The following is an 18,699-nucleotide window of genomic DNA, read 5'->3' as shown; positions in this document are numbered from 1 at the left end:
TCTCAAAAAGACAAATCATAAAACATAAGGGCAAACAGGGGGGATTCCCACAGCCAGACCCGTTGGTGTTGCTCACTGGAGAGAAGAGACAAAACCTTTTAATTGAACTTATTTCCCGCTGTTTAATTTCCAGCTATAAGAAACCAGGTGGTTGAGATGTCATACTCCAAAAGACATGATACATATTTCATCCAAGACAACAGATGCCTTGTTTTCTGAAGATTGATATACAGTATTGTACAGCGCAGCAAAGCAATAATCGCTGGCGGGGAGCTATGACTGCTACAGCCGGAATGATAAAATGAACGAGTTGTGGGACAATTATAGAATTTCGTACGTTGGTTGTAGCAATAGTACGATAGGTGCTAAAACAAAGTTACTAGTTTCAACAAAAGCTAGACCACTACGCGCAACTTCGTGTTTTCAAGCAGATGCACGCACGCTGTATATAAGCTGATCTTCGCTAAATGCCTGATGATTTCGCTATTAACTTGCACTATTTTGCCCAACCGCACAAACTGAATGCGCATTCGTCGAATGCGCATGTGTCTCTCGTGAACGCGCACCATAGACTGACAAGACCGAGTAGAATATATTGATTAAAGTTATCATTTTGTTTTGTTTTTCACACATAAAGTATTATTGTTGCTTCAAAGAAATTCAATTGATCCACTATGAGCGGATGAACCAATTGAACGATGTCTTTGGTACTTTTCTGGTCCTCGACAACAACTATAACCATGATGTCTATGAGGAGGCCTGGAAATCTCTAGGATGTCACCTAAATATCTTTATTTGTGTTCCGAAAACACTGGGAGGTCTTAAAGCATGTTTAACGTCATGTGGGTGAGTAAAAAAAGTAATAATTTCATTTAACAATTTAACATGCTTAATTTAATTATATTAAAGGTCTTCTCAGGTCCAAAGATCTTTACCAGACCTGAAATGACCCGAATCACTTTTTACCCGAACCCGAGACAGAACCGATAACGTTAGACCCGAGTCCGACCCATCGTATATATTTTTTAAACCCGACTAGACCTGAATGTAAACCGACGTGTATTAATGAAATTGATATGGCAATGAACACGTTGATCCTCTTGTTTTGCTCTGGCAAATTGCGCAAACTGAGGCTAAATGGGTTGTGCCAGTTTTAGCTGAATCAAATCTAAATAAGTGACGACATGGCAACCACTCGCGCGAACATTATGTCTCAACAATGTGTTCCAAACCGCATAGTACTGAAATGTGCGTGTCTTTTAATATCTACTTCTGGTCGCCTGAATACGATGGTAACTACATCGAGTGCAAACCCCTGCAGCGTTGGAAACTTCGGGATTTCAATTCTAAGGTGATTTTAGATCACCGCGACTTTCGGAAGATTTGCGTGGCTTTCAACCGATCGGCTGAGGGTTGGAGGAGAGTTGGTAACTACACGCACCCACACAATCGACAGTTCGGGTCTTCCTCGGGTCAATTAAGCAAAACAATTTTTTACTTTATATTACTCGAGACCCAAAGACACTAATAATATACCCGACCTGTGTCCGAAGCTCCCGTGAATCTTTTAGACCCGAACCCGCTCGGGTCTCGGGCCGGACCTCAGGTTTTCGGATCTAAGTGGACCCGTGAAGACCTCTAAATTATATACAGCCGGGAAGAATTTTCCGACCACAAATACTGCAAAGACAAGTTCATATTCACTTTTAAGCAATAATGTTTTAAGATTTGAAGTAAAAATGTGTCTTTAATCAAAAGACACAGATTTAGAGCTGAAGCTAAACCAGGAACACGGCAAATGCAGATAGCTGAGCAGGCGAGGAAAAGAAGACGTTCTTTAAAATGTTTGAAGGAACGTCACACTGAAGGAAATCAAAGGCAAGCACTGTGATTTGTGTTGAGCACTGTTGCTTTTCAGATATTCTCTCGTTTGATCTCACAGCCAAAATCAGTGTTTTTGAGAATATTTGCATAATGGAAGTTCTAAACATGTCCTCTGCTTTAAGCTCATGTCTTTCAAAAAGTCACCCGGGACAAAAAAAAACAAGCAAAGGAGAGGTCTGCAGAACAACGCAGCCTCTTCAGTTACGACTGTGGAAAAAAGAAAGATCAAACGGCAATAAATAACCACTAGATTCACGTCTCTCAAAGCAATAAGAAAAACCCTGAGAAGTCCCTGTTAGTTTCATTTCTGTCCGCACCTCCAGCTTCCCGGGCAAAACCCGAGATGATGACCTTGCCAAACGATTGGTGCAAAAACCATGCTCCCATCATCTGTGCGCTTTCTTGATCAAGACTTTATCAAGACAGAAATAGATGAAAATAAATCTTCAGAGGCAATTATTCTTTCAGAGTGCTTCCTAAAAACTTTTCAATCATTTCAAATTAAAAGATAAAAGCTTTTTTGAGGGTACTTGAGGGCAGGAACAAACAGATCATTTGAACCTGTGGAGTGGAGCTCAGCAGTGAGCCGAATGCTAATGGTGGAGGCCCATCTGCCCGCGTTATTGAATTTAATTCTTTAGATGAATATAGCTTTGGATCACAGCAGTCATAACTCTTGTTTATTTCCATCAATTAGGAAAGGAGCGAAAGAGATCAACCTCTCCGATTATCAATGTCAAGTCCATCCACTAATATGGAATACACGGATTACAGAAGCTAAAACTATTATTAGCGAATTAGCGTTGGCCAGTGTAAGCAGCATATTCTGATGAATATTTTCAATGCACTTAAGGTTAATTCCTGAATCTGTCACAACTAAATGAAGACAAGCAGCAGACAGAGGAAGGATGGCAGCTCTACCTTAGATGCGCAGACATCTGCTGCACTTAGCGCTCAGGCTGCTCTAAACCGCAACTGTTGTCAGAGCTAATTGGCTCGTAAGGGCCTCTAATTAGCAAGATGGACATGTTTGGAAGCATTGGATTCTATGAAGCAAAACCCTGCACATGGCTGCCAAGACTTTAAATATATATAAACATACATGTACACACATGCTCTCAATGCATAGATATACAGCATATGCACAGATCTCATCACCTTATTAAATGCTAGGGAAAGAAAACAAAAACAAAACAGAAGAACATGGTAATCCTCGCATGTAGCATGACTTACTTTCTTCCGCAGAAAACGGAAGAAGGTATTTTGAACAATGTTGTTAACAGCCCCCCATTCAATGGCATTGGTTACAACGGAAGTGAATGGGGGGCTGCTGTTCCGTTACCAACATTTTTCAAAATATCTTCTTTTTTGTTCTGCAGAAGAAAGAAAGTCATACAGGTTTAAAATGGCAAGAGGATGTGTAAATGATGACAGAATTTTCTATTTGAAGGTGAACTACTCCTTTAACTTCCGTTCAGTGTTTGTTTAGTGGTCTATATAATCGAACAATTTATTTTATATTAATTGTAATAAAAATATCTATTCTACAGGGACTCCGTTGTTTAGATACTTTGCGGAGGTCGACCGGAAGTTAAGTTCGGGCCACATAACGCGTTTATGTTGTTGTTACTGAAACAGTCTATATTCCTAAAAGTGCATTTGAATGAATGAATGACGTACCTCTCGTCGTCTGGAGGCCCAGCAAGTCTGTTTGATCTTCCACACCACTGCAGCTACCAGCAACAGTGACAAAAAACAGCTGCAGATGGAAAAAAGAAACAGTAAAAGCTTTGCACCCCCCTAATTCTATGACCATTTTACATATTTCAGAATAACTGTTAAGTCAACAAAAATATCCCAAACATTGCATAGCAAATATAATAAATATATCAAAACAGTGGATTCTTCAAAGAAGCCCCATTTTGTCTAGATATAAGCCATGAACGCTCTTAGAGGGATAGTTCACCTAAAAATAAAAGTTCTGGCATTATTTACTCACTCTCATGTAATTTCATACCTGTATAAAAGATATTTGGAAGAATGTTCATCATTGACTTCCACTGTGGGAAAAATTAAAGGTCAAAGTTGTCCCAGTACTGCATTCTACAAAATATCTAATTTTGTGTTCAATAGAACAAAACAAATATGATATTTTTTCCTACTATGGTAGTGGATGATGTTCGCAGAAATGAAAATTGCTAACACAATTCCAAATATCTTTCTCTGTGTTCATCGGAACAAGGAAATGTATACAGGTTTGAAACATAATGAGGGGGCGTAAATGATGACAGAATTCTCATTTTTGGGTGATACGTTAAAACGATCTAATCCAATTTCATGTGGTGCACTGCGTCTTGGCATGAATTGAAATTATATACTTTAGTTTTAATATATGCAGGGAACTTTGAGCTAGCTCACTGATCCATTGAAATGACAAAAAGCCACACATTTGAACAAAAACCTTCATGGTTTAGTTTGATGCTTTCGGAACAAATTCTGCTGATGGAAAACAACTAAGAACTAACTGGCCAAATTTAGACCAGAATTACTCAATAATACCTTTTTTACAAAGCCATTGCATAACAGAAATATCAAACGTGCTTTCTGGTGCAACAAATATTAAGAACACCACATTGCAAGTGCTGAGCTGTAAACTACAGTATATGACTGAGGCTTCTAAAATGACTGCTTGTTGCAGTTTTAAAGCCCATCATGAACCAGCATGTCATTGCTGTCACCTTCAAGATTTTACAGCACATTAGAAGTGGGATTTTCTTTTGCCAACATATTTCTGAAACCCTCAAAAGGCCTTCCTGTGGTCAAACGGAGAAATCTGATCATCCGAGTCAAGTGTCAGGTCTGGCGATGTTCTTCAAAAGGCAAATCCTAAAAGCGTGCCAACAGTGAAGTCATAAATTCTATGGAAATTGCTTTTGCTGACTGTATTTGCTGAGATATGAGAGCATTTGTAAACATCTCCATGTGAAATTAACTCACAGTTCACACAGATGTGAAAAAAGAAAATGAATGATGAAAATCCCTTTAATGCTTTCAAACGCACGGCATCTCGGGTTCGTTTGAAGATAATGGCAAATTGGAGACACATGGGGAAGAGGGAAAACTTGAATGGCTCGATTAAGCAGCAGTGAGGGAGAAATCCCCTTCAGATCTGCGTCTTTCACGCTGTGAATTGCAGGCAGTAAACAGGACTTAATCCCCTCGGCAGTTCCACCTGGAATCCAAATGAATACAAAAATAAATAAAGCAATTAGAGGTTCCAGCCCCTCGTGTGGAGTACGGGGTTGAGAAAATATGTGTGTAAATGAACGACGTGTCCAGCGGCCACCTAAACCAGAGGACAGTATTGACTGGGCGAAACAGAATTAGTACCTAACCGCTAACCTGTGATGATAAGGTCGAAGAAAAGCTCTGATGCTCAAGGATAAACACTCATGCTGTAAGTTTAAACATGTTTTCGCTGTGCGGCTTAAATAAACAAACCACCCTATTAATACACAATATTTACAGAGGACCTTTTCTCTTGGTGGTAGCAGAAAAGAGTCAGAGCAACAAAGGGACGATTAAACTCTAGACTTAAGTGTTATTCAGCTAATTAACAGCCATTAGCAAAATAAGCTGCCTTGTATTGAACCCTTTTGCTCAGTTACTACAAAGCAAACCCCTTCCAGCTCCAGAGCAAGAGAAACCGTAAATAAGTTAAGTCACTGATTTTTAGTGGGACATTTTATCACATTAACTTGGGACAAGTATACATTTCGTAAATGTACATATATTATTTAAGTTTTTTTAAAGAAAATAAATGTCTATTTAATTTACAATATTCATTAGAAATATTGCGTTACTCACATTAACTATACATTTAAGCTACAATATATTGCATTGATTTCACTGCTTTAAAGTGTATACATTTGTTTTTAGTGTAAAGTAAAATCACCAATACAAATTTTAGAGAGTATCTAAGCAATTCAAAAGAACAAACACAATAGAAAAACATACAAAACGGCAGCAAAGGAGGAGCCAAAAACCTTATCACTGGTCAGCCATTGTATGTACAGAATTGTAATATTATGAAAACTCAAATTAATGTTAAATATTTAATTCATATTACATTTAGTTTAAGCGCAAAACCCTCTGTATATCCCACACAGTATATAGTCTACACTCTTTAAAATAAAGGTGCTTAAAAGGTTCTTCACAGCAATGCCATAGAAGATCCATTTTTGGTTCCACAAAGAACAATTCAGTGAAAGGTACTTAAAGTTCAAAAGAGATGGTTCTTATTTATAATCGGAAGAACCCTTTTTTTGCAACAAAGAAAAATTTAATCCGAAAGGTTCTTCAGATGTTGAAGGTGCTGTTTGGAACCAAAAGGTTCTATTGAAGCACCTTTTTGAAGAGTGTATATACGGCCAGACTTGGTTAGAAGGAAACAACTGTAGTGAAATTGTGTATCTGACAAATACGATTCTAAATTTTACTTAAAAATTACAGTACAAGACAAAGGTAAGAAATATTAACAGGAAAAACTACTAAGAATAACTTCGATTTATTATATATTAAACTGTTAGTTTTAAGAGTCATCTAGAAAAAAACAGGGCTTCTTAGAAGAATCCAAGTTTGGGATATTTGCAATGGAATGTTTATTTGTGTGCATCTTGAGATATTTTTGCAGTTTTGTGGATATTCTCCTGTACAGTTGCTGGTCCAATGACAACATCAAGATCATACAAGGTCAAATAATAGTCAGAAAATCAAAGAAACACGAGAACAACTTTGGTCGAATTCTTAGTTGAAAACACTGTGCCAACTCACTGAGAGCCATGCAAACCGGCAAATTGCTAGGAAATGAAATAATTTGAAGGATGCTTTGGTGATTTCATAGACTGTGACATAAAGAGGCAAGGACTCATCTTATTTAATGAGGTAATCTATGCACACGATTGATAAAAGACTGCTACGGCAAACCTCTAAGATGCCATTTACCACTGAGAGGTGTCTTTTTTTTGAGCCCTGAAGACTGAATAGCAAGCCCTGGGCATTAAATAAAAGCAAATGGATTCCAGGAATTAAACCAAATGCATTCTCACACATTTACTGTAACAGAGACTGTTAAAAAGCCATTCACTGAGTGAAAACGCAGTTTGCCATTGCTCATGTTAACTACTCTGATTCCAGGTTGCCCACGGACAGGTTCTTTAACAACAACACATTTCAGAGAACCTTTGTGTTAACCCTGCAAATCAGTTTTAGTTGTACAGAAAGAAAGATAAAGGGATAGTTTGTCCAAAGATAAAAAAACTTGTCATGAGCTCTCCCTGTTGACCGGTCACAATGATGAAATTTCACTGAATTTGTTTGTATTTTCACTTGAAATCTATGATGTTTCAGTGATGCAGTTCATAATTCAGGGGCAGATGTGAGGAGAAATGTACCCTGTCAGCAACCATCTCTTTAGCTGTACTGTTAATAAAACACAGTCCGCCTGAGGCGAGTCCTGACTCCACCTGTCATGAGTTCGGCTATCCGGATCACATCTGTGAAATCAGGGGCATTCTCATTTGATGACGGCACTTGACCGACAGCGCAAAATCTTGCCGAAACCTTCCATGGATTAACACTTCAAGGGCATAGTTAAAAAAGTTGGACTTTGTCAGATAAAGGGGACTACATTTTGGGCACTGCGAATGAAAGCTATGAAAAACAAATCATTGTTTGACAGTTTATCCCATTTGACAGTTGCATCACACGTTGTCATGGCACGTTTTGTACGACAATAAACAGGGTTAAAACAAGTAATCCGGTAAATACGCATTCATTAGACAATTTAGCCTTTTTTATGTTGGTTAAATGACAGAACGGCCTGAAGAACTACATTAAAGCCTTGTGCCTTTGAAAGTTGACACAAGTCCAAAAGTTTGCATTTGACCTGATGAAGCGATAATGAAATTTCAAAATTCAAACATTGTTTCCTTTAGGTAGAAAAATGGCTACAAATATAAGTTAGACAGCCTGGCCGGTGCGAGCACAAGCTCACCCAGTGTCAGAGTGCATCAGTATTTGACACCTGTCTAAACCTGGAACAATGAAGGGAAAACAAACACCACAGGGCGCTAAAGCACCTGGAGATGAACCGTGTTGAGAGAGAGAGAGACCCTTTTAACCAAATCTAATGAGACATAATGGGAACAGGTGTGACTTTAATGACAAATCAAGAAATTGCAAAGGAATTAACAAATCACTATGACACATCTATCTCCTGGCAAAGACACAATGTGGTGGTGTACAGGGAAAAGAGCAGTGCGGTTACAGTTTTTCTCGACCGCTTAAACACGTTTCTTTAAATGATGTCACCTAAACTCTAAACACAAATCCATAACTTCCCAATTCCCTTAACATCCTATTTTCGTGTCAAAATGAATCTCTCCCCTCAAAGCCGTTTAAACTCCCCCCAAACATGACACACAAGCCCTTAGACACTGCTGAGATCAATTCAAAACACTATTACTAAAACCTCTTATTGGGATTCAAGAAGAGTAATTTGACAGCTCAATGTCTATTACAATATACAACGTAAAAAAAGAGTTCAGAAAGAGCTTAACGCAATATTGAGGTTTAGGAAAAAATAGAAAATGACACCACTGCAACATAATCTTAGAAGAAAGACGAAAAAGGACAAGAAAAGTTCAAAAACCAAAGAACAATACGAACTTCATGCAACACAATGCACAATACAATTGCATAGATGTATACAGTAAATAAACGTGGCATCCAATGCACCTTTGGCCAATGGAGTATGAAAAATAAACTTGAATTAGGTACTTTACAAAAAGGTAAAACTAAATTCAAGTGTATTTTTCTTACCCCATTGGCAAACAATTTTGCTTGAGTACAATATAAACATTCTAAAGTACTAAATATCTCAGTTCACCTTCTTTTTCAAGTAAATGTATCTTGATTCCAGAATATTTAGAGCTTGTACTAGAAAAACGACTAGTTAGAAATGTTTTTATCATCATGTCTTGCTTCATTTGTGCTTACCTAACCTAGCATGTACATTTTCCTTCCTGCCTAACCAGCTGTCACATCCCAGCCTCACTAATCAAAAGGGACAAGGCATGAGACATATTGGTTGTTGAGGCATCCAGCACAGACAGCCTATCACTAAATGATTTGACCAATTAAAAACAGTGAGGTTCTGTGATGTCACATTTCTCAATCTCACCTGAAAAATGTCACAAAGAACTGCACCAGATCCATGATGCTGTTGTGCTGAGAGAAGGCGATCTGTATGGAGACGAGTCAAAGAGAGATAAATGAATTAGTGACATGTTACCAAAGAGACTTTTTACATGAAAAGCTGTGATGAAGACTTCTGCCTGTGGCTAAGGTGCTTCACAGCAGACGGTGTCATAACAGAGATTTGCTCGTGGGCACATCACATGCATCATTTTACCTTTTCTTTGGCCTCTCAAATTGTTAGACGGAGGGTTACCTGAGCCCATATCCCTCGGGGATATTACATACATGCCAACTGTTTCCCTTATGGGCTTGTGGTCTACATTGGATCTGTATGCTCAGGTGTAACGCAGTACAACCCAAATTGTCCATGTTTAAATTGGCTTGATATGTGCACAAAAGTCTCACAGGCAGCTTTAAGATGACCAAGCGTCTGGATTATATTTCATTCACTGGCAGAGACGGTAAGAACGAACATGAGCAGCTCAATAATTGATTTGGAAGTTTCGTATAAAAACATTTGTTTTATAATATGAAACTTAACTTGTATATTAGATATTATAAAACGGTCAGTTCTGGTCCTTGATTCTGATTGGTTGAGCGGAGATCTAAGCCGTTATATAATACCCCGATTTATAACGGCTGACCGCATTACCTAGAATCACTGCGCCACTCTTGCTACGTACAGCGAAATAATTGTCAAAATGTCCGATTTTGTGAAGAGATTGACATGACGGACAAATTAGACCAATAACAAACACCGCTGAAATTAATGAAAGAGAAATTGAAGACATCGAAAAGTAGAAATGAGGTGAATACTCATAAACAGACTCTGTGCTCTGTTAGTTGTTTTCGGTATTGTAGTGAGGTAGGCGGGACGAGAGTCGGGATGCGAGGCCGGTGCGTGAGTGTTTACGAGCGTCAGCTGTACGTGCGACGGTCTCGCATCACGGAGGGGATTGTGGAGTTTTAATTAAAGGACGAACGATCGGACCATCAGTGAGAGAGGAACAGGCCTGGATTTTATGTCGTAGTTTGAGTTTATTTATTAATTAAAAGTTAGTTTATGTTCGCCGGTTCCCGTCTCCTTCCTTCCTTTTATGGAACTTTGTTACACGTATTTTTATTGACTTTAAACACTGTTCATGTATAAAAATAGATACATGTTAATGTTAATAGATAAACACCACAGTCTTTAAGCACATTATTCATTGTGTTCTTTGCTGCGTCTGTGTTGCTTGGCAGCCGCACCTGTTTCTGAGGAACTACTTTGTTTGGCGGAAGAATGTATTTCTATTAAAATAATTACATAATATTTGTTGTGTTTTACTTCATGAAACTTTACTATGCATATGGATTAACCGTTTTATAAAAGCAATAAACTCCGCTTCGCGTCGTGCCTAACAACGCCCCTTAGCTGTTATAAAATGCACTGTAACCCACGGCTTCTTGGGGCTTATTGCTTTATTGTTCTGGCTCCTAACTCAAATCATCCCAGATGTTTTATTCAAAAATTTCATATCAACATGCCGCACGACTCAGTAGATAGATTGATACGCTCTCCGCCAAGCTTCAGAACACACACAGCCTGAATGAGACATTCTGGGTTCGGCATTGAGAATTGCAGGGCCATTAACTCGGCATCAGCGTACTTTTGAAAGAGAGAGTATGCTGCCACAGTTTCCTACAAGGCAAGGAAAAGAAATACTTAACTACATTTTCAACGAAAATAAACGGATTAATGTTCTAAACGCACAAATTTGTAAGTCTCCCTGACCCTCTGGATAAATAATAAAACAATGGCAAAGCAGGACGGGTCATTTGGAGAAGCCATTCATTTTTATTAGGCTGTTGTCACAGGAAAAGAGCCATCAAGAGACCAATTTTACATGTTGATTTAATCCGCATTTCTAGATGTATTGTAGCAATTGCAGTCCAGTGTCTGTTGAATTTCAACAAAATCAAACCTCAGGAGTGACAAACTCATCCAACAGTAACGTGAAAGACTGACTGCATGTTAAATCACATGAAAAGTGTGAAATTGTTTTTACGTTTCCTTAATAAATGTTACTATTGTATTGCTTACAAGTGAATATGAACTATTAACTTTTCTTTGCGGTATTTGAGGTCTGAAACAATACAGAGCATCTTTTCTAATATTTTGGCCTGTTTCTCCAGTTTTCCTTTTCTGCAAATAAATGCAAATAGAAACACAATTTTTATTAAAAACTTGAAAGAAATATTGTTAGTAGTTCATAGAATGAAACTGTAACAAGCAAGGCGGGACGAGAGACCAGAGGGAACAGCCGAGGCCGGTGACCCGAGTGATAATGAGTGTTAGCTGCTCAGTGCACCGGTCTCGCATCTCTCACAAAGGAGCTCCGGGAGCATAAAAGGATGAGCGACAGGTAGGTACGACGAGAGAGGACCATGAGTGAATGATGAACAGAATTGTAATTTTTAGGAGAACTGTATTTCTAAACAGTCAAATAAAAAGTATTTTTGCTTTAACAAAATAAATTCTGTCACAGCTCTTAATTTATGACCGACTGTCATTTGTTTAATGGATATTGATATTTTTCAATTATTATTCTTTTATTATCGCTGTGTAAATTGATAGGACTTTAACTAGCCTGTAAGGTTATTGCTCATCATGATGTGGAATGAATAACTACTAACAAGCATGTGAGATCTGCCCAGGACTGTCAGGAAAATGTTTCTAATGAGCATTTCATAGACAGAAAAACAAAATAAACATTAACGGAAGCTCTTTCCTTGGTTCTATGTTTTAAAGCAAGTCATTTATTCACAAAACCACATTGCGTCACACGTGTACTTACATGAAAGATGTATGAGGACTTAAAAGGCTTTCTTTTGCATGATTCATAAAAGAAATATATATTACGTAATCTAGCTACTTTTTTTGTTTCTACATGCATTTATTTTGCTAAGCTGAATGTATTGTGAATAAAAAAAATTGAGTTTAGAAATACAGAATTTGTATTTTCGCGATTGACGTGCGACGTTGCATGAATGAACCATACAAATGTCCTCTAAACAACATAGATATGCAAATGTATGATTTAATGTACAGTCTTATTTCAAACAATTGTAACATGTATGTGCATTATGAATAACATTAAGTAACATTTAAAAACCAAATAAAAAGGTTGCCCATACATGCCTGAAGTGAATTCTTTATAGTGCTCATACTGACTGACCTCATCTCGACACAGCGATCAGATGCGGAGACGGTTAGGCCGCAGTAATGTTTTGTCAGATTGAGTTCCCAGCACAACAAGAGCACTTCACTTCATATGCAATATCTGATGTTTTTAGAGTCGTCGGGGGTCCTCATACACGCATATCCGAGCTTGCACTCACATTCCCAATTTCCCCAGTAAGCTAATAAATGCCGATCGCGCTCTCTGATCATAAACATCACAAGAGAGCGAGCTCACCGTCTCACAGGGGTGCGTTTGATTTAATGATGCATCGCCATGGTAAATAAGTGACTCCGCTTTTGGGAAATCTAATACAAAACTATTACTGCTTGAACTCGGCTCAACCCAGATGAAGGTCTGAGGAGCGTGTGTAAATAAATGAACCTTATCAGAGGAGCTCATCTCGTATATGATGGAAGAACAGAGAGATGAATGCAGATCAATATTAGGTGGTGTTCTCGCTGTTGGAGATAGTCCCGTCTCATAAATGGCCCGCTGTATCGGAGCGTCTCGGCGCACAGCTGGCGAGTGGTAATGAACGGCAGAAAGGTTGAGAGGATTTGTGCTGGTTATCTTTATAAACCATATGAATATCGACCAGATGAAATCCTCCTTTAATGTGGAAGCTTTTTTAAATAAATAGCTTCAGTACGCATTGAAAACCTGTTCAGAAATGAGCCCTCTAAAGAGGTTTTATTACCAGTATGGAGGGTTACATAAAACGTTTAAATGTCATTACATAAAAATGAAGTGTTTTTAAAAATGTAATATTTTACTACCCCACATTTAGAATGAACAATTCAAAGTAATGGTTGGTTTACATGTCGTGCAGTGATCACATGCATTTGTCATAACCATGCGTGATGGGATTCCTCACTAATGTATTATGGACCATGCTGCTACTGACATAATGCAGTGCTTATGTCATCAAGCCCCCGCCCACTTTCGAGGACAGAGAGTCAGAGACTGTCAGGGTCCATGAGCTTCTGCGGCGGTCAGTTCCCTAAGGCTTGACCCTCAAGTCTCAATAGTCACATAATGCTACAGTGATTCTGCTCGCTCATGCCATAGTAAGGAGGCTTTTCACATAATAGTTATTTGTCATTCGGCAGACACATTTCAGCATGGGTGGCCTCACTTACTGTGTTAGAGGTGATGCTTCATACGGGCCCATTACGACCTGCAAAAACCTCAAACCTGCTGGTGTCGAACCAAAAACCAATGAGGTTCACTTATCCAATAAAAGAAGAATCTTCTGACAGCTACAGCTTGCAAGACTAAATTAAACTACACTGCAGACCACGTGACTTTAATGACTATAGTTACATCTGTCTGGTTTAAACGGATGCTGATAAATAGAGGCTAGAAGCTTCATCTCACTGAGCTGATATTTCTGTTCCTCCTAAACTACCTGTGCAAGTCGACGTGTATCCGTCTTTCTGTTTGATTGCAGGCAATAAAGACCGCAAACATTTTTCATCACGTGCCAGATGTGCTGCGGCGCAAATTCTATAAATGTTTTTCCCGTGATAGATAGCATCAGTCCTCGCATTACTCCAGTCCTGTCATTTCGTGTCTGTCGCCAAGGCATCTGGCAACGTAACACATTGCCACTTAAGACCTGATTCAATTTTATGGATCATAAGAAGTGAACTTGCCCAAGTACACAACTGAATAATTGATCTGCACATCATGGAGCTCTGGATCTTTCTAGAAACGTTTGTTTTTGTGATTGTAAAACGTAGCAGACACATCCATTCCACATAGGAGATGGATCCTCCCTTCAGATTTGTCATGTTTTGACTACCATAACAGTTAAACCTAGCAGGGAAATACCAGGCGAACAGTATGCATTCAGTCAAATTCACTAGAAGCTGATCCGATCATACTTTACCCTCACCTGTATTTTGATTGGCCATGTGAAGTTGCTCACATACACGTAGAAGGTGATGTTGGGGTTGCTCTGGAAACTGAATTTCTCAGAAGAGAAACTGTCTCTGTATTCTTTGATGTTGGTCTTGGACACGATGGGAATCTCTTCCCCGGAGATGGTTCCCGCTGTTAAGGAAAACAGAATGCAACCAAATTATTGATATACAAAAATATAAAGCATTTTTTTCATATAAAAAAACATACCATCGAGCCAATGACCGTGAAATGAAAGTAAAGCTTGATTATACATGTGAACTATAAAAGTCGATGTAACACAGCGACACATTGACTTCTCAAATAAAAATCATGGACGAATCTTTTATTTTGTGAAAATGAACAAAAAAACCCAAATAAAACATCCTACTTTTCCTGATGCGAGACAATTTGGTTTGCCGTCTATTTCTTGCATGTGAGAATCCTATCTGGTCTCCCACTTAATGTTTTCAGAGCCATTAGATGAAAGTAAATGAAAGCAGCGTGAATGCAAAACGAAATGCATCAGCAATCAACAAGGTAGACCGCAAACAAATGCACGCAATCAAACATTCGTTTAGCTGTTTGTTGATGTGTTTTGTTCGCTGAGAGAAAATGAATTTGAAATCGACCACTGAGCATAAGGAATTTTTACACATGGAAAACATAGAATAAGACCCTACAGTAAAATATAAAGAATTACTTAAAGGAACTAAAAAGAAAAGCAGCCTTTGTCCTATTTTATCAGAACGTTTGAACGTTTTTTTTGAAGTCCTCCGCCGAAACACTAGAGTCTCGTCAATCGTCATTCCAAACCACCGCCATGAAACAAAGCCCTCAAAATGACACCCCAAATGCTGCTACGTGGCAATGTTTATCTTAATTGAAATCGTTCAAGGCTCCTGAAGACGCCTCAGACCCAGAATTCAGAGCCGTGTGCTCGACTATTGTAAGAAGCCCTTCTCAGGGGAGAGTGCCTTTACACAGAAAGACACTACTCCAAATATTAATTGAGGAGAGCATGAAGGTCGACGCGGAGGGGTGAACTGTTTTAAAGGAAGGAGAATGTCAAAGTCACATAAAAAATTGGCTGGTGACTGGACGAAAACGTGGTTACAAAAATAATAGAAGAGAGGATAATGGCGATGTCCTTGAGTGACTATCGTGAAATACAAAAAAAACACTCGCATGTGTTGTAATTACGTCCACATTTGTATGAGAAACATGGTAAAAACCTGAAAACACAGATAAGAGCAAACGTTACCTGTTGACCCAACAGACCAAGTGATGTTCAGATTGAAATTGTTTGATGCATTAATGGACATGTCCAAGTTCTTGTTGGGCTGCACATGGAAACAAACAAACGATAAAATGGATTCATGCAAAACAACTTCATTATAACAAAATGCATACATTTAATCAAAATACATCGTTCAAACTAACCCACTGTGAAGAGCTAAAAGAGGGCGGGTGAATGAAATGTGTGCTAGCTGACCAATGAACTAAAACCAGGTCAACCCCTTTAGTTGCTTCTGTTCTCAGATCAGTAGTCAGTGACTGACCTGTTCAGGTGTGGCCATGAAGTTAATGGCAGTGTAGTGCTGGTCATCTTCTTGAAGCAGACTGAAGGTGAACTGGTAATCGATCAGAAGATTATCTGTCCAGAGCAAAACATTGTTAATCGTTAGATTTTCATACAACAATTACTGTGTGACAACTAACCCCATTCTTTATAATGTTAAGGAGTGTTAGTTCAAAAGAAAAATGTATCCAAACAAAAGTTCTGTCATCCATTACAAACCCTGATGTTGTTCCACTAATTTACTTATTTTTTTATAAAAACAACCATAGAAGTTGACTACCATAGAAGTTTCGTTTCTTACTATATAGTTGTCAATGGTGACCCAAAACTCTTCGTTTACAAACATTCTTCCAAATATCTTCTTTTGTGTTCAACTTAAGGACATTTCTATAGATTTGAAACATCGGGAGGTTGAGTAAATAATGACAGAATTTTTAGTTTTGAGTGAACTATCCCTTTAAGTCATCATTCCCTTTCATTATATAAAAAAAAGATAACCAAATAAAAAGGCTGTCAGTCTTGTATGTTCCAGGCAAGAAAGCCATCGTGCATGTCATATGGGTTTGGTGAGAAAATTATTCAAAATGTTTTATTTTCTGGTTGAACTATTCCTTTAAGAAACACCTTGGGGTTTGAACATTCACTCCTACATTAAGGGGGCTTCATTCACCATCAGTCACTTTAATTAAACTAAATTATTACCTTTCTTAAAAATGTGCTTAATCACAATGCATGCTTATTAAAGCAATGACACACTCACACCGTGGACAAAGAAAAAATTATAATGAGTTCTAATGCATTTCTAATGTATTCTGTCGCGTCCGGTGTAGACACGGTGCGAGTGTGTCATTGCTTCAATAATCATACATTGTGAATAAGCACATTTTTAAGATGTTTGCAAGTATTTGAGGTCTAATGCTTGTAGAACCTGGTAACCTCAAGCAGAACCAGGTCAAAGAGTTTATGACAAAGTTTATGCAGTTTACTCTGACGCAGGAGTTCTTTTCTGTTTCAAGGACTCACTAATGCGTCAGATCTATACAAAAACAATATCAGAATTATTAACTCCTGGTCTGTAAAATGGCTGAATGCTGCCAGAGGCGTCATCCACAGAACAGCTGTTTGTCTGAATCACAATATGGCAGCGTAAACATCTCTTTTACTCCCCGTCAATCCCAAATATGCCTTTATAAGCTTTTAATCAATTCAGATGGGACATGATATGAATGCATCACGGTTTCATTCATATCCTGTATTTATGCTTGAAAGATCCTGTAGACACGCTGACGCTTAGTCCATCAATCGCTACAATCTATAGACTGCTGGGGAGTGAGGATGACTTCTGTTTCCCTCAAATCTTCCCTCGAGAAGGAACACTGTCACTTAAAAATTTGTTTTAAAAGCATCCATACTGACATTACGAAGCCTAATCGTCCTCCAGATGGCTCTTAAACCATTGAGGTGATATATGCTGGATCTCTTCAAAAATGCAACAGAAGGGAAATGAATCGGATCGATTTGAAAGCCGTTGGTTGAAAATAGAAATTTGATGAATGTTGTTTTGGGGTTCTTCATTTTGTTGATGACGTCATTGTGTGCACTTTATGGAAGAAATCGGCGGGACATCACTGACTGCCGTCACAAGCGTCCAAAAACCTGAGACGCTGGTTTGGAAAGATGAGGGCAACAGGGCTGTTCTGTTTTTTCTTGCCATTATCTTACAATTTACGTTCATACAAATTGTTTATCTTGCCAACCCTCAATACAGCAAATAAAAGATTTCAACATAACTCTGTAACAGAGACCAGAGCAACGAACCACCCAGATTCCCTGTCTTGTGCATTCGGTCCAAAGCAAAAAACAACCAAAACAGTCAAAGAGATGACATCACTGATCCATGCTTTCTCATAAAGAGGAACTAGACAACAAGCCAGGTGTGGAATGATACCGGTTTGTGTAACTTAACACAACCAACACTTGCCTAAAGTTATTACTGGGTCCGAAGGTCTGTTTTTTCCGGTTTTTCTTTTTTAAGGGGGAGCCCAGTAACACTGACAAGAACGCAGCGAGAGTGCCTGCTAAAGACACCTCCGCAAACATACGACTCAGACCTTGCCTGTACGAGAGAAAGATCTTGCGCTGCCTACTGGAACCACGTCGGCCGAGCATCTGTTTCCGTGTCTTTAATCAGCCGGGATCACTTGCTTACTCACACTGACAGGGCTTGACACCATCACTAGTATTATATCACTGCTTGCAACCCTCGGCAACACTTCCTTCTACAGGACACTGTGAGAGGGGGTGAAACTGTTCTTTTCCGACCGTCGTAATTGGGCCGGAAGCTTGCAGGCATATGCGCTCGATCTGAGAGACGCAGAGGGAGTAGAGTGGACGGAAATTGATTGATAAATTGAAGCCTTTATTTAATGCTGATTGATGACGACTGGGATAATGCTGGCAGGTTTTGCAAACTGAGTGAAATTTGATGTCCTAAATGCTACCGAACACGTTTAGCTCTCTCCGACTCCACATTGACTGCTGATAGCAATAGCAAAAATAAATAGATAAAACAAAAGCGTGTGCGTACATGCAGAAAGAGCAAACGGGCAACTGGGGAACTTTTCTAGATATACAGCAACAATGCCCCCTAGTGATGTGCTTTTGAGGCAGCAGCACCAAAATACACCGCCTATGTATATACATGCTTTACTGCACATCGTTCTCATGTGTGTTTACTTCCTGACCACTGACCAATCAGAACGTCCCATTTACCAATTTGCATTTGTTCTGTGTTTTTGTTGTTAAGCCTATAACGTATGTGGTCCGCGTCTCATTCCATTAATGGCA

The 18,699-nt window shown here is 38.8% G+C and overlaps 1 protein-coding gene across 1 annotated transcript in view; it reads right to left on the bottom strand.

The window, feature by feature from the left end:
• atrnl1b (attractin-like 1b) overlaps nucleotides 1–18,699 on the bottom strand; it is a 66,768-nt gene that overhangs the window by 22,172 nt on the left and 25,897 nt on the right. Inside the window, exons 23-27 of the mRNA XM_079476241.1 lie at nucleotides 15,833–15,927; nucleotides 15,535–15,613; nucleotides 14,266–14,423; nucleotides 9,128–9,189; nucleotides 3,565–3,643 (exon numbers count right to left, since the gene is read on the bottom strand). Of these exons, the coding sequence (XP_079332367.1) occupies nucleotides 3,565–3,643; nucleotides 9,128–9,189; nucleotides 14,266–14,423; nucleotides 15,535–15,613; nucleotides 15,833–15,927 (473 nt within the window). The remainder of the gene's footprint in view (nucleotides 1–3,564; nucleotides 3,644–9,127; nucleotides 9,190–14,265; nucleotides 14,424–15,534; nucleotides 15,614–15,832; nucleotides 15,928–18,699) is intronic.

This window comes from Barbatula barbatula (genome assembly GCF_947034865.1).
Source record: "Barbatula barbatula genome assembly, chromosome: 16".
Classification (NCBI taxonomy): Eukaryota; Metazoa; Chordata; class Actinopteri; order Cypriniformes; family Nemacheilidae; genus Barbatula; species Barbatula barbatula.
The sequence above is the reverse complement of the archived record's forward strand: the minus strand, read 5'-3'. Positions and strand labels throughout refer to the sequence as shown.